This window comes from Empidonax traillii, unplaced genomic scaffold, assembly GCF_003031625.1.
Source record: "Empidonax traillii isolate 1590-97213 ecotype Southwest subspecies unplaced genomic scaffold, ASM303162v1 scaffold553:size485074, whole genome shotgun sequence".
Classification (NCBI taxonomy): Eukaryota; Metazoa; Chordata; class Aves; order Passeriformes; family Tyrannidae; genus Empidonax; species Empidonax traillii.
The window spans coordinates 259,994-274,286 of record NW_020955746.1 but is presented as its reverse complement, the minus strand read 5'-3'; the positions used below and the strand labels follow the sequence as shown (position 1 = coordinate 274,286).

The following is a 14,293-nucleotide window of genomic DNA, read 5'->3' as shown; positions in this document are numbered from 1 at the left end:
AGCATTTTGCAGCTCAGTTCCCCTTTGCCACCAGCTTCCTCACGTGAAGGACTGAAATCCGTCTCCTCCTCACACCTCTGTCCTGCTCTGGAGCCTCAGGAATGAGCCATCCACAACCCAGGGCTCTCCACTGGAGCTGTTAGAGTGGGATCAGCTTCGTCCCACCAGCTGATTGATCCTCTGCCCCTTGTCCAAGTGGATCCCAGGGCAGGGAGAGCTCTCCTGTGTCAAAACCATCTACATTTAACCACCCTGACGCCACTTAATTCATGTTACAGCTGCTTTGGAGAGCTCTTCACAGGTAAACACCTGGCACAGGCCCAGAGGAAAACAATGACAATTCATCAAAGATCTTCTATTCCCAGGGGTTCAGCTGTACTTTAAAATGGGATGCATCCATCAGGCACTTGATGGCTGATTTACGGGAGGGCTCTGTCCAGCTCCAGGGCAGGATAAAACCTCCAAGTGCTTGGAGGACTCCTATTTGGAGTTAAAAGCTGCCCAGATCCCAACAAGGAGTGTCCACAGCCAAATATCTGCAGCAAAATTAAGCTTAACTGTATCCACCAGCCTGTGCCAGGGGTGTCACCTCTAGTCTGTCACCACCTTCTGCTACAGTGAGAGACTGAAAAAAACTCAGAGCTTATCAAAAAGCTGCCTGTGACACAACTTGTCAGTGGATGAAGGTTGTCCCAGGGAGGAAAAGCTGGGGACTCACACTGCTTTTAGCTAAGAGGGGGATAACAATGGCTGGTTGTAAACTGAAGCCAGAGAAATCCAAATGAGAATGGAAACACGGGATTTTAGCAGGAGGAAAAAGAAACACTGAAAAGGAAAGCAGGGGGTTGTGGGGGTTTCATATCAAGTCCAGCTCCATCCCTAAAAGAACTCAAACAGCACATCCAGGGCGCCAGAGAGAGATCCCAGGATTGAGGACCAGCACCAGGGGGTTCTCCAGGCAGGGAGAAGAATATTTTCATTGATTTTGTTCTCTGAGTGATGGGTTGGGATCCATGGAGCTGCTGCTTCCAAGGTCTGCCAGGGTTTCTTCTATTCAGCAACAAAATGACATGTGCTGCAAAGGAAATTGGTCTCATCCCTTGAAAACTGTGAACCAGTTGCTGCAAGAGTCAGCACGGGGAGAATTCAAAGGCAGGCCACTCTGTGCAAAGTGCAGAGGGAATTTATTTCAAAATGAAGGTGAAAACTGAGAAGCTCTGGACAATCTGGGCTGTGTTCAGACCCAACCCCCCCACCCCACTATGTGATGGGAGACAGATTGCACATTTCCATGAGAAACAGCTACTCACAGGTACAGGCTCTCTAAATAAATTGGTTTACAGTGCTTTAGTTCCTTCTTTGTCAAGGCTCTGTGCGTGCGTGCAGGAAAAAAAAAAGGGAAAATGCTTCTGTGCAACCCCAAACAAGCATATGTTTAAAGGAATGAGCGTTGCAGCACTTGCAAAAAAAAGGTCTGCAGCACGTGCTGGCGAGCCAGATGTGTTCTGTAACATCCCAGTTCCCTCCCTGTGCTCCAGGGGCTGACTCAGAGGTGTTTCACTGGAGAGTGGGTTGATTTCCACTGCTGCACCGGGACAGGAGGCAAGGCAGGGTGGCAGATCGCTCTGCTCCGCTGCTGGGAAAATCTTACGGATTGACACTCCTGTGTAAGCGAAATCAGAATCTCCAGCCGCCCGGATTTAGCTCGGCGGAGTCTCCACAGCCCTGCCCCGGCTCAGGCAGCTTTGTCAAGGGGATCTGCCCACTCCTGCAGGTCCTTAAAATATCTGCCAGAGGTGGGGGATGATTTGTTCCCCTCTGCATAATCATCAGGATGGAGCTGAACAGGAACAAGGCACAGCTCACTTGGATGAAACTCTCTCTCTCTCTCAACACAGGATTTATTCCTCAGGTTGTCCAGGGACCATCACAGGTTGCAAGATGCTTTTTCCTCCGGTGCAACTGGCAGGGTGAGCAGGGAAAACATGGCAGGGAAGTGTTTTGGTCCTGCTTTTTGCAAGAGAGGCAGCTGACAGCTTTGCTGAGCTGTAGGGCAGTGCTGGGGGAGCAGAGAAGGGCTGGGAAGTACAGAGAGAAACCCCCAGGAGCTGAGTTTATCCTCAGCTCTTGTGACTTCCTCCATCAGGGACTCCATGAACTGTCTGAAAAGAGATTATCTTGGAATCTAAGCAGGAAAAAAAGGCACAGGGACGACACACCTGGAGGAACTCCTGCTCTGCTCATTTTCACTCTGCACAAAGGGAATCAGGATGAAATCCCTGTGCTGGGGAAGGGAGCACAGGGAAGAGGGAGTTTTTCCTCCACAAAAATCCACTTTGCCCTGGGTGGTGTTGTCCGGGGTTAAAGCCTCACAAACTTCAGGCTCAGAGAAAGAGCCTGACAAAGCAGAGCAGAAAAAGAAGAGCTTTCCAGACTTTGAGCTGAGAAACAAAAGCAGCACTGTACAAAAATGACTGGCTCTCCATTTGCCTGGAATCCCCAAGGCTGCTCTCCCTGGCAGGATGCATGTTAATGCCTTATTAGCTTGCACTCCGTGTTCTCACTGTGCTGCAGGAGGGAAGGACAGGGCTGGCAGCACCTCCAAAAGTCCCACAACTGCTGCAGTGTGAGGACCTGCCTGTGTTCTGTGGCATTTCTTTCCAGAGAGAACAAGATCTGCCTGGTGGATGGATGGATGGATGGATGCAGAGACCCAGAAATAGGGAATTCATAACCTGGATGGTGAATTTGGTATGGAAGGAGCTGAGTTTAAGGCAGGTCTGACTCGCTGCAGGGATGAGCTGCACAGGGCAGCTTCTCAGTGGAAACTCCACTGAGTTTCAGAAGCCTCTTCAAGCAAAGAAACGGGTTGGAATGGTGAGTGGAGCCACCCCAAAATTCACTTGCAGGCATTCACAGGCCAGGCTAGCCCTGTCCCTCAGCACTGCAGTGCTGCAGAAAGCCTCAGACAGACAGGTAGCAGCGTGCTGATAAAAACAGAACTCAGTTTGTTCCAAGGAAGGGGGCTGGCCTAACTTTTGTACAGCAAATTCCTTCCTGAGCCGATAAAGGCACATTGAATATGGAGCCCTCTCAGGGAACACTGTGTTGAAACCAGAGAGGTTTTGCCCAAAATCCCACTGTGGAATTGCAGCTTTCTGAGTGCACCGACTCCAGCCTGTGCAGCCCTGCTTGCCAACTTACAGACAGAATTTGCTGACACGTGAAACCTCCACTTTTTTGTATTTCATCTCTCTTTCTCAGCCTCTCCTGTAAATGCTGAAGATCTGAGGCCGCAAAACTACACTGCCACTACTCCAATTCCCGGGCACGATGCCCGGGCTCCCTCCCTGCTCTGCAGCCCAAAGAACTCGGGATATCTCCCTCAACTCTTCTCTTGTTTCTGCTGCTGAATGGCCTGTAAAAAGATATCCTTCACTTGCTCCATTGTGTCTTGATACAGTTTCAAATCTTCCTCCTTCTTTCTCACAGTTGATTCCAAAGCAGCCTGCAGAGCTTTGTTCTCATCCAGCTGGATCACAAGCCTAGGAGGAAACAAAGGGGAAAACTTTTCCTGTGAGCAAATCAAAACAGCTCTTCTGTTTTGGGGGTCTCTGGTGAATTGGTGACAGGCGTGAGAAAGAGCAGAGTTTACACTTGTTCCCTCCCTTTTGGAGGTGGGAAAGGGTAAACACGGCTTGGAGGGAGGGAAAACTTACCTGGTGCTCAGCTCCTCTAGCTCTGATTCCAGGGGCAGCTGGGACAGGGGGAAATCAGGGAGCTCCTTCCTGTCAGGGAGGCTTGAGTGAGCCACAGGCTGGGCTGTAGAATTAATCACAAAAGGGGGTTTTAGTAACACAAGCAGTTGTTTTTAATGAGTAAATCTCAAGAAACGGTGGATAAATACTAAGGAATCCATTAACTTCTATGTATATCCATGATAATATTGATAATGATAATATATGTAAATATATAGGACAGACTTTTTTTAAAAATCTCCTTTCAGCAAACAAACAAACAAACAAACAAACAAACATGATGAATTTGCATGTCAGGGCTAAATGCAGTAATACAGGTGTCTACATATGTAGAGAGGAAAACAATTAATCCATAATATTTAAGTGACCAAAACAGTGAGTGACAATGAACAGCTGAAAAGGATTACTTTGATGTTAACCTTGGCAATTGCGTTTCAGATTATGCCAACTGTTATTTCCTGAGTGTCTGTGACAACGTTTGAGTGTGGCACATATTGGAACAGCTTTTGTAAAGCACTTACACCCTCAGCATAAAAACAAGAAGTTAAATGTGCTTCAAACTAAGGTTCTAAATTAATTTAGGATTGTCCACCCAAAAGATGAAGCTCCTGTCATTTCAAAGGGACACAGAAACTTTTTTCAGGGTTATAGAGAAAATATAATTCAAAAATATAATTCAAGATTTACTACTGGGACTGGAGAAGCCAAAACATTGTGATCCTACTGTACATGTAACTGCTGTTTCGTGCTTGTGTTTCAGTGCACTGCTGTATCACTTTTCCGAAGTCACATCCCTCAGAACATCAAATCTCTTCAAATAAGTAAATTGGCTATTAAGAACACTAAATGTGGAATATCTAAAAGGACCTGGTTGGAGACTACTGAGCTCTGACAAAAACAAAGGAGAAGAAAAGGCTGTGTTGTGTAACCAAGAAGCGCTTTTGATCTTGGGGCTGTGTTTTACAGGGCTGAGGAAAACCTGCTGTTACTTACCTGTCCTCCTCTGGGATTATTCTTTGATAATTTGGAATTTGGATAAGGTAGGGAAAAAAAAAAAAAAAGAGGCAGCATGGAAAATGAAAAGCCTGAATAATTTTAAAAAACACAACTGGGTTGTTTCTACCTACTTAGCATCATTATCTTCTTCCCTTGAACTGGAGAAACTAGAAACATTAGATAAGCAATTAGATCAGCTCTCTCCAATTTGGCACTCCCAGAAACAAAAGAAAATATTATGTTAATTAGCAGGTTTTCTACTCTCTGTTTCATATTCAAGCTTTTCATTTCTTCTTATTTCCTCAGCTCTCTGCCATGAAAGCAGTCAGATAACCCCCATGCTCTGCTGAAGAGGTGAATTACAGACTTGCAGACTCAGTTTTTGTACAAACTCCGCAGAGTTTTGGCACATCACAAGGGGCTGAGCTCTCATCAAAGCAGGGGAGTGAAGTAGATTGTTACCGACTCATCTTACGGATTTAGGGAGGATTTCTTCTTATTAGTCTTACTGCCAATCCTTTTCTACTTTTGCTTTTAGTCCTTAAGCGGAGAAGATTAACGAACTAAGTATTTAGTGAGAAGGAATCTGCCACACTGGTAAGAGCTGCTGCTTCCTCTGGCTGTGAAATGCCAACCACCAGAGGTGAATTACCTTATTACAGCACAACAAGTTGACCAAAATGGCTCAGGACCTCAAAGTTTATCCCGTTATCTCTTGGAAGTTGCAAAGAAAAATGTACATGGAGCGCATGTATGACAACAGAGCAACACATCAACGCTTCACGAGGCTGTATGAAAGTCTGAGCCCTCAAAAACTCACTTAAATGCTCCAAAAGACGGCACCAGAATGCTCCCATACTGTTTAATCAGGAAAAAGTGTATCACTGAGAGCTGCATTCCCACAAATCTCTCCTGGCTGCTACCAGTCCCTACACACACCATGATTTCTTCCCTCTGGGCATCAGCAGATGAGCATATGAGGACTCCAAAGCCTCTCACCTTATTCAGTCCCCATTCAGGATAAAGGTTGTGGTCCCTCTGGTCACCCCAACTCACCCTGACACCAACCCAACATTCACCAAATTGAAATTCCCCTTCCTGCCGTTCATCTCCTGGCATTTAAAGCCCTTTTACTTCATGAAAATAGATATTAAAAGGCAAACCCCTGGAAAAGTTTCCTTAAGAATATGTGCCATTTTATTGGTTTAGACACTTTACAGAATCAGAGTCCTTAAGCAATAAAAGGACCTGATCAGGGAAATAAAAATTTTAACGTCCACCATGAATTCTTCTCCTTTAACTACGCCGGGGAGGCTTTCACATTTATAGCAGGAGATTATCACGTTCATGGGATAATAAATTACACCAGATCTAATTACTTCATCACCAGCACTAGTTTTTCACGGGCACTGACAGGCCTTAAATTGGGATGCGTCCTTTAATCCTGCTCTTAACCTTCAGCTGGATCCCTCAGGCAGAAGAGCGAAGGGAGCACAGAAGTGGCTGCAGGGGCAACACAGAGCAGGGGCAACTTTTTTTTCTTTTAATTCTGGAGACTGTCACATCCCATGTTGCAAAAATCCTGTTCCCACTTAAATCTGTCTCAAAACCTCTTCCTGAATTAAGAGGGGCTGGGATTTTCCCTCCTGTGTTGTTCCCCTGGAGCTGGGCAGGTCCCGGGCACCACGTGCGAGGTCAGGCCCTTGTCTGGGTTTGACAGATGGAGCCCAAATGTTGTTGCTGTCTATTAACACAGAGGTGAAATGGGGGGGGCAGAGTTGGGGCTGAGTGTTCCACCTCACCTCTTCTGCTCCTCGGGGGGGCTTTCTGTCCAGTTGTGTTTTTCCCTGGATCTGTTTGCAGCCGTTCAAGCTCCTGCTCCAAAATGACAGTTTGCCACTGCTGTTCTTGAAGCACCTTCTCAGCTTCCAAGACTTTATTGCTGCTTTCCTCCACTCTGACAGGAAAAAAAAAACCCAAAAAACAAAAGGGATTTCAGCTTATTTATGTCATGTCTATGTCAAATCACTCTTGGTGCTGAATCCTGCTTCGTGTGCTGCATAGCTGCCAACAGGGGGAAAAGAATTTTCCACGCATCCAAAGGCAGAAATCCCAGTGAAATTGTTTCATAGGACATATTCCCAATATGCAAAAACATGATGTGTACAGTTAGAAATGATGGGTTTGTAAATGGAGGTTGCCTAGATCCTGTAGATCCCTTAACCTGTGTGAGTTCACCACGGGCATGAGTGGGAAAGCTGGGGATTGCTGAGGAGAGATCTTTTATTACAGGAATAATAAACTGCATTTTTTTTTTCTAAGCACTCTGGGAAAGTCTGGAAGGAAAACAGTTTATAGAAGCACTGTGCAGCATTTAACTGGTTTGTGTCAGTTATCTGCAGGGAAGAAAAGGAACTTGATGTTGCTTTTAATAAACTTGGCCGTGGAAGGGAGTGAGGGGAAAAGAAGCTGATGGCTCACTCTTGCAGAACAGCACAGGAGAGCAAATTGCCTCTACTCACCCCACACATGTTAGAAAATTAACTACAGAAATCTAATGTGCACCCACAGACACAGTCACTGGTGCATCTCGTGGGGCAGTGACTGATAGCAAGTGATTTACAGGAGTTTAAAGCCGGAGAGAAACACCAATTGCCTCACTGCTGCAACGTGCAGACTGAAAGAATTCCCTTCCTGAGCCCACGGGGGAGGCTGATCACTCTCTGAATCAAGAGATTTGATTAGTTGATTTCCCTCCTAGCTGACATAACTTAAAAAAAAAAGAAAAAATTACAATTATAATAAAATTATATCACTGTCTTAAAAACCCAGCTGTGGGCAGGACTCGACCTCCTGTGGCAGTGACTTCCCAGGCTGGTTGACGTGCCACGAGACATTCCCTTTCTCTCAGTGGCTCTGAATTCACTACACTTTCATTTGATCAGGTGTTCCAGCAGCATCCCCATTAGACAAAAAAGCAGAGGAAAAATGGCAAGACTGCTTGTTTTTTTAATTACATAATTTGCCAACATGAATAATTTAACTCGAAATGCTGTAGAAAAATCCCACTTTTCACCCTTCCCCGTGCTCTTCTCTTGATTTCAGCATTATCTGTGTTACCTGAGCTCTGTTACATTCCAAAAGGGGAGGGAGAAGGAGGAATGCCTGATTTACTTGGTTATTTTTTTTACATATATTGATGTTGAAATCTGACTGGGTGCTATATTATCCCAGAGTTATTGCCCACAGTCTCACAAAATTTATGTTACCTGCTTGATAAATGTGTGATAACTGTGGAGCTGCTGAATCATCAGCCTGTGGTGCATTTTACTGTGCATTTCATCAGCTCTGCTCTTCATTATCCCACACTGGTGCTGGCCCCATCTCACCTATCACACCTCCATCCTTACATCTGATTGCAAAGCTCTGTTAAAGTCACTGGGCTTGCAAACATGAAAAAAGATTTTCCCACCATGTATCTGCAGGATTTACCCTTTAGAAGCATCTTTTCCAAGGTCCTTAAAAAAATATATTTTTTTTTTCTGACTGTGATTAATCACACAGGATAAGTTAGACAGGTGAGAATGATAACTATTGTCAAATAAAGCAAGTAAACAAACTGTGCTTATTGTGTTAACAAACACACAGACAAAAATACGCTTCCTATTTTAGAATACAGATTTGGGAATCAAATAACACACATTCCCTAACTGGGGAAAAAAAAAAAAAAAAAAAAAAAAAAAAAAAAAAAAAAAAAAAAAAAAAAAAAAAAAAAAAAAAAAAAATCCCTAAATGGGGAAAAAAAAAAAAAAAAAGAAAAGAAACAGTAGCTGAAAGGTGTCCAAAGAGAAAAGACTTTGCTTCCCTTGTCCACCTAAAACATAGTTGGCTTTTAACATCATCTTACATCAAATTAAATAAGAGAAAATGAAATTTAAAATAAAAATCAATGCTATGCTTCAGTTAAACCAGAAGAAATTCATTTAGGAAAGGAAACAGTGGAACTTCAAAAAGAATGTGAGAAGCTTTGGAACCTTAGTCAGATTATAACTCTAATTACAGTATTTACTACTGCTGAATAGTATTGCTGCCTAAATAACTCCATGAATGCATAAATACAGGAATTCTAGTTTTATCTTGATGCAGCAAGCTTGAAGATGGCTCCTTTATTTTCCTGCCCTTTGTTCTACAAGGATAATAAAAGAAATGAATCATCAGCCAGGCAGGGGAAATTGAGCAGAAAAAAAAAAAAAAAAAAAAAAGGTAAAAGCCCCTATTTAAGGAAAGGATCCCACTGTACCCATGTGGTGTTCTGCATTTTAGAGACTCTGAGTGTTCCCAAACCACAAGATCCCACAAAGGACAGGCAGGATCAGGCTCTACCTTTTCTGCAGCGCAGTCACCAGCTCCAGGAGCATGTCCCTCTCCACCTCAGCAGCCTGGCACAGGGCCCTGTGCTCCGTCACCTGGGTCTGCAGCTCCTTCCCCTCTGGGATGGCAGTGCCAGGGAGCCTGAAAGCAGCACAAGCACAAGAGAGGCTCTTTCCCGTTCCAGAAAGGAAAGAAGAGAAACAAAAGGCAGGATTTGAAAACCATACCCAAATAACACCTGTCTGAAGGTTCAGCCAGAAGGCAGAGCCAGGCTCGCTACCCCCCCCCCCAGCATCAATGTCTGGAATACAATAAATAGAAATATTTGGAAATAAAGCCCCTGTGAGTTTCATTAGAAAAGTGTTTCCAGGTTGCTTCACCTTCCCATCACCCCCCAAACCCCAAACTTCCACCTCTGGCCAATTCATTGTCCCTGACTCTCCTGCCAAAGAGGATTCTATCTCCAAAGTGCTACACTCAGCTATTAAATGCCCTGCTATTGATTTTCTCCCTCTGAAAGGCTTCAGGCAGCGCTCCTACAATGACTGTTTTTGTGCCCAACATGTGATGAAAGGAAGGGGCAGTTTTCCCATGTATCCCATTATTATGCACTTCATTACTCCTCTGACCTCTCTGCATTCAGGAGTGTCTCCTTTAGAATGAAAGGCAAGAGAAATCTTGGTGGTTGGCAGTAAAAATGGGGAAAAAAATGGATTTATGTGCTGTCAAACCAGCAATCAATTAAAAAATTAAGATAGCAAGAAGTTGTTAGAGCCTGTGCCAGAGCTCTTGGGCAGCATCAGGTAGGAAGGATGGTAAAAGGAGCTGTTTGTTCCAGAGACAAGGCAGACAAGGACAAGGTTTGCCAGCAGCTTGTGGAGTACGGCAGAAGATGAAGTTCATGTTCTCTTGCTGAAGATGAAGTTCACGTCCTTACCCTCCAGGTGGGATGTCATCCCTAAGAAGGGAAGGCCTCGTGGCTGCTGATTCCACAAGCAGGTGGCCCATCCTGGACACTGTGCTGAGGGGAGAGAAGCTTTGTCAGGCAGGATTCCAAGAATTCCTGTCATTTCCTGATGTCTGGGGTTATCCCTACCTTGTAGGGAAGAGCACTCCCATCTCACACCTCCACCCAGCTGACTGTGCCCCTCTGATGGTGGTTTTGTGTCACATATTCCCATAACCAGATGAACTCCTGCTCTGCAACAAGGTCCTCAACTTGCACTTCCAAACGCCCTTGAAAAATAACACTTTTCTGAACCCTTCTGCTTTGTGAAGGCCCTCATGAAGATCTTTCAGATTTTAAGGAGAAGAGCGAACTGATCACACTGGAGCGTCACTTCCAGCCTGGATGAGTTTTATACATCATGATATGTGTGTTTGGGACATCAAATTTGGGTGTGTGCTTGTTTTCCCAGCATGAGCTCAGCTGCCTAAAGGCAAGTCCCTGTAGACTGAGCCCATGTTTCCTTGTCTTTAGGCTGGAGATAAGAAGAGGGTAAAGCCTTAATACTGAGGAACAGGCAGAGCTGCCTTCTAGGCTAGGAGCGGTTAATCCTAAAATCAAATTGATAATGACAGACTTGGCCTGGTCTAAAAATGCAGATTTTTTTTTTTACTTCACCATCTCCGAGGGGCTCTGGCTCCTATTTATAGCATTTTTCATTTCATCTTTCCTGACAGGAAAAGATGATTCACTACAGTGAAACAGAATGGAGAGTTCATCAGCATATTAAAGTTAATGGAAGGAGTGAGCCTTGCTGACCAAGTTATTAAGAGTTCTCACAGCTCTTTCAGGATCATTCATTGCCCACCTGACACGTCAGCTCTTTCCACGGCAGAGCCTTGAGCCACGTCCACAGGCAATAATTTATGCACTGCACTTAGTGGCTTCTGCAAAGCCATTACCCAACCTCCTTTTCCTGCTTACCATCAGCAAACATACGAAGTAAAAAAAAAAAAAAAAAAAAAAAAAAAAAAAAAAAAAAAAAAAAAAAAAAAAAAAAAAAAAAAAAAAAAAGAGGGGGGATAAAATATAGGTTTGCTCCATCAGAGCACAACAACTTCTGCAGGGTTAGAAGTGGGAGAATAAAGGCAGTCCAGTGGTACAACAATGGAGATGCAGAAACTTTCAAATTAAGGGTGTCTGAAGAGAATTTTTCTTTAATCTAATAGTAATATCCCATTAAACTCCGGGATACAGCTGACCATTTTAAAGCCAAATTCAGCGTCTAAAATAACGTGGTGGGAAATTACAGAGACAAAAATCAGTTGCAATTCGATGAAAAATTTCCTCCAGCCCGCTAAGACCAGCCTCAAATCCTCATTGTCAATTAGACCATGAACTCTTTAGCCACAAACCCAGCACTTTAACAGGAAAGGATGTAACTTGCTCTGGTGTCTTTACACAGCCAGAGTGAACCAGAGTCACATCACTGCAAACAAAAATCAGATTTATTGCCGTTTTAAGATTAGTGTAATTTACACACTCCTCAGCCAGGCTTTAAAAAAGGGTGTTTGTTAAGGACAAATGATGTGGTGTGTTTTCAACACTGCTGCACGTAAATCCTACTCAAAGTGTATTTATTGATTTAAATAATGCACCAGTGATTTAGTGCTTACCTAAAATGGCATTCTGTTTTAATTCACCACCCTGCTCACAGAAGTCTCCTCACCAGAAGCCCTGTTTCCCATAAGAGAAGACTCCCAGGCACTTAAGCTGACCACATAAACATTATATGAGCTGGAGAAAAGGAATTAGCTGCACTGCCATCATGCCAAATCTAGTAATGTCTGCAAGTCTGCATATCCTTCTCTGTTCCAGGACAAAAGTCCAAGAGATAATGGGATTAGAGATTTCCATATACTGTAAACAGGCTGCCACAGCTGCTGGCAACAAAGCACTTGTGGTTTCATAAAACTGCCTGGGAAAACCAGGCTGCTGAATTGCTCCCAACAGATTTAAACGTTGACATTTGGGGTCTTCTTACCGGGCAGAGTCAATCCTTCCAACCTCGCTGCTCCCTGATGCCAGAGGTGCCTCTGAGTGCTCACAAGGTGGTGCATCAGCAGCTCCTGAACCCTCCCCTTGATGGGCAGATTCCTTCTGGTAATGTTGGAGCAGGTTATAAAACCAATTACACAGTTCAAAGGCAAATAGCTGCATCAATGCCTAATCAGCAGCTTATAATTATTGCTAAAAGCATGCCGGAGCTTTTTGATTTACAGGACCTCCTCAGAAGCTTTTCTTTCATTTCTATCCATTGCAGGATGAAAACAGAGCAAGAGTCAGTACAAAAAAGGGCAGTCTCCTATGAAATCTGAGGGCGGTGGCACTGGAGAACCCACAGGGCAGCACCACCCCTGCCAGCACAGCTGGTTTGTGTCCCTAACCCAGGTTTTATCCTGGGTTCAGTGTTCCATTACTGGGGTGTTTGGCAGATCCACAATCTCACCATAGATGGGGGGGTTAACAAAGCCTGACTGTAGGATCAGCAGCCTGCTGATGTTGGTTTAGCATATTTTGTTTGCTTCCTTCTCTCAGCAGCCAAGGACTGTGAACACTGGGAGTTCCCCACTGGAGCCCCAGCCCTTGCTGTCAGCCAAGTGACAGCCGTGACATGGAGCCACTTGTGGATGGGATTGATATTTCTGTGTTTTCTTGCTGCTTAAACAGCTTGAAGAAAAGTTATGTACCAACAGGAAAGGAACTGAGGAGTTACAAAAGAGGATTCCTGCTTTATTATTCCACCAGGAGAGACTGTCAGTAGGACTGTCTTGAGGTAGCAACCACCTCAGACAACAGGGATCTAGATCTAAAATGATGACACAGGGTGCTTCTCTGGTTCATTTATTCTCCTACCTGAAGGGTGAATTTCCCAATCCCCTCTTCCATCATTTCAGCCTTTGCATCTCGTTCAGTCACCATCTCCCTGAGCTGCTCTATGAGGCAGCTCTGCTTCTGAATCTCGTTGTTCAAGAGCTGCCCTATTTTCCGAGACTCCTTGTTCTCATCCTCCCTCTGGCTCAGGTCCTTCAAGATCTCCTGCATTTGCTTCTGCTGGCTCTGACCAAATAGAAACGACGAGTGAGACCTTCATTTTGTGCACAGTGACTATTTACAGCACCCAAACAAATCTCCATTTAGGAAGGGGAGGACGAGCCCCTGCCCTGCCAAACCCATTCCTTGGTGGGAGCAAACTGGTGTCACCAGTGCTGCTCTGGGAGTTTGATTTGTTGTGTTGACCTGAGCAACTGAGAGATTCAATCTGCAGCTCATTGGTTCAGCGGCAGCTTTGCTACCCAGTGCAACAGAAAACAGAGCAAGCCTTGGACAAATAAGGTGAATTAAATTTTCATAAACTGGGTGAATTAAATTTTCATAAACTGGGATGAAAGTCAAGATTTCAGTGCGCTTTCTGTGAAATCAGACCACGGTCAGATTGTGTGACAGTGACATTAAAAGATGAGGGTACTGTGAGGTGACAGCTGTGCGTTCAGGCTGTTTCACCAGTGAGTTTTGGAGGTTTTCTTTCACACTGACAAATCTAATACCTGTCAGACAGTTTGTTCTGTCAGGCCAACAAACTGCAAGGAAAGTGCTTCCTTGATATAAGGGATAAAAGAGATCAACCATCCCTTCCCAAATAAACTTGCATCTTTCTGCAATAATTTTCGTGAGAACGCTCAGACCTGGCAAAAATGACAACTGTTATTTGGCTCTTCTAAATCTGCTGCTCAGCACCCAAGCTCCTCACAGTGCCTGGCGTGAGAAGGGTGAATTCCAGCTCAGTTATAAACATGTCTTGGCTAAAAACCTTTGTACAGAAGCAAGGAAATCCAAGCGGTTTGACACTTGTGAGGAGCTGAATCAGAAAACACAGAACTAACCCTGCTAAGAACTGCCATATTCTCATATATATATATATATATATATTTAGTATTTTAGTTGGGGAAGGCTATTTAAAATCATGGCAGGGCTAAAGAACTCTGCAATATCATGACAACAGCCATTTATTTCTTTTTCAGCTTCTTGAGTCTGCTGAAACTCTTTGTTTTGAAGGGGCCAAACCCTCTCAGCTTCAGCTGTTGCAAGTGAATGTGCACATGGTTTAGAACTGACGGTTCAGCTTGTGTGTTTTGGGCTGTGTAACACAACAAATGAAAGT

The 14,293-nt window shown here is 44.3% G+C and overlaps 1 protein-coding gene across 3 annotated transcripts in view; it reads right to left on the bottom strand.

The window, feature by feature from the left end:
* Positions 1-1,169: 1,169 nt before the first annotated feature.
* Positions 1,170-14,293, bottom strand: part of CCDC13 (coiled-coil domain containing 13) — a 28,874-nt gene continuing 15,750 nt past the window's right edge. For all 3 annotated transcript variants that reach the window (XM_027897615.1, XM_027897616.1, XM_027897617.1), the window contains 7 exons: positions 12,988-13,191; positions 12,116-12,231; positions 10,063-10,146; positions 9,138-9,266; positions 6,557-6,711; positions 3,720-3,822; positions 1,170-3,545 (listed from right to left, as the gene is read on the bottom strand). In XM_027897615.1, coding sequence (XP_027753416.1) covers positions 3,386-3,545; positions 3,720-3,822; positions 6,557-6,711; positions 9,138-9,266; positions 10,063-10,146; positions 12,116-12,231; positions 12,988-13,191 — 951 coding nt within the window. In that variant the 3' untranslated portion in view covers positions 1,170-3,385. The remainder of the gene's footprint in view (positions 3,546-3,719; positions 3,823-6,556; positions 6,712-9,137; positions 9,267-10,062; positions 10,147-12,115; positions 12,232-12,987; positions 13,192-14,293) is intronic.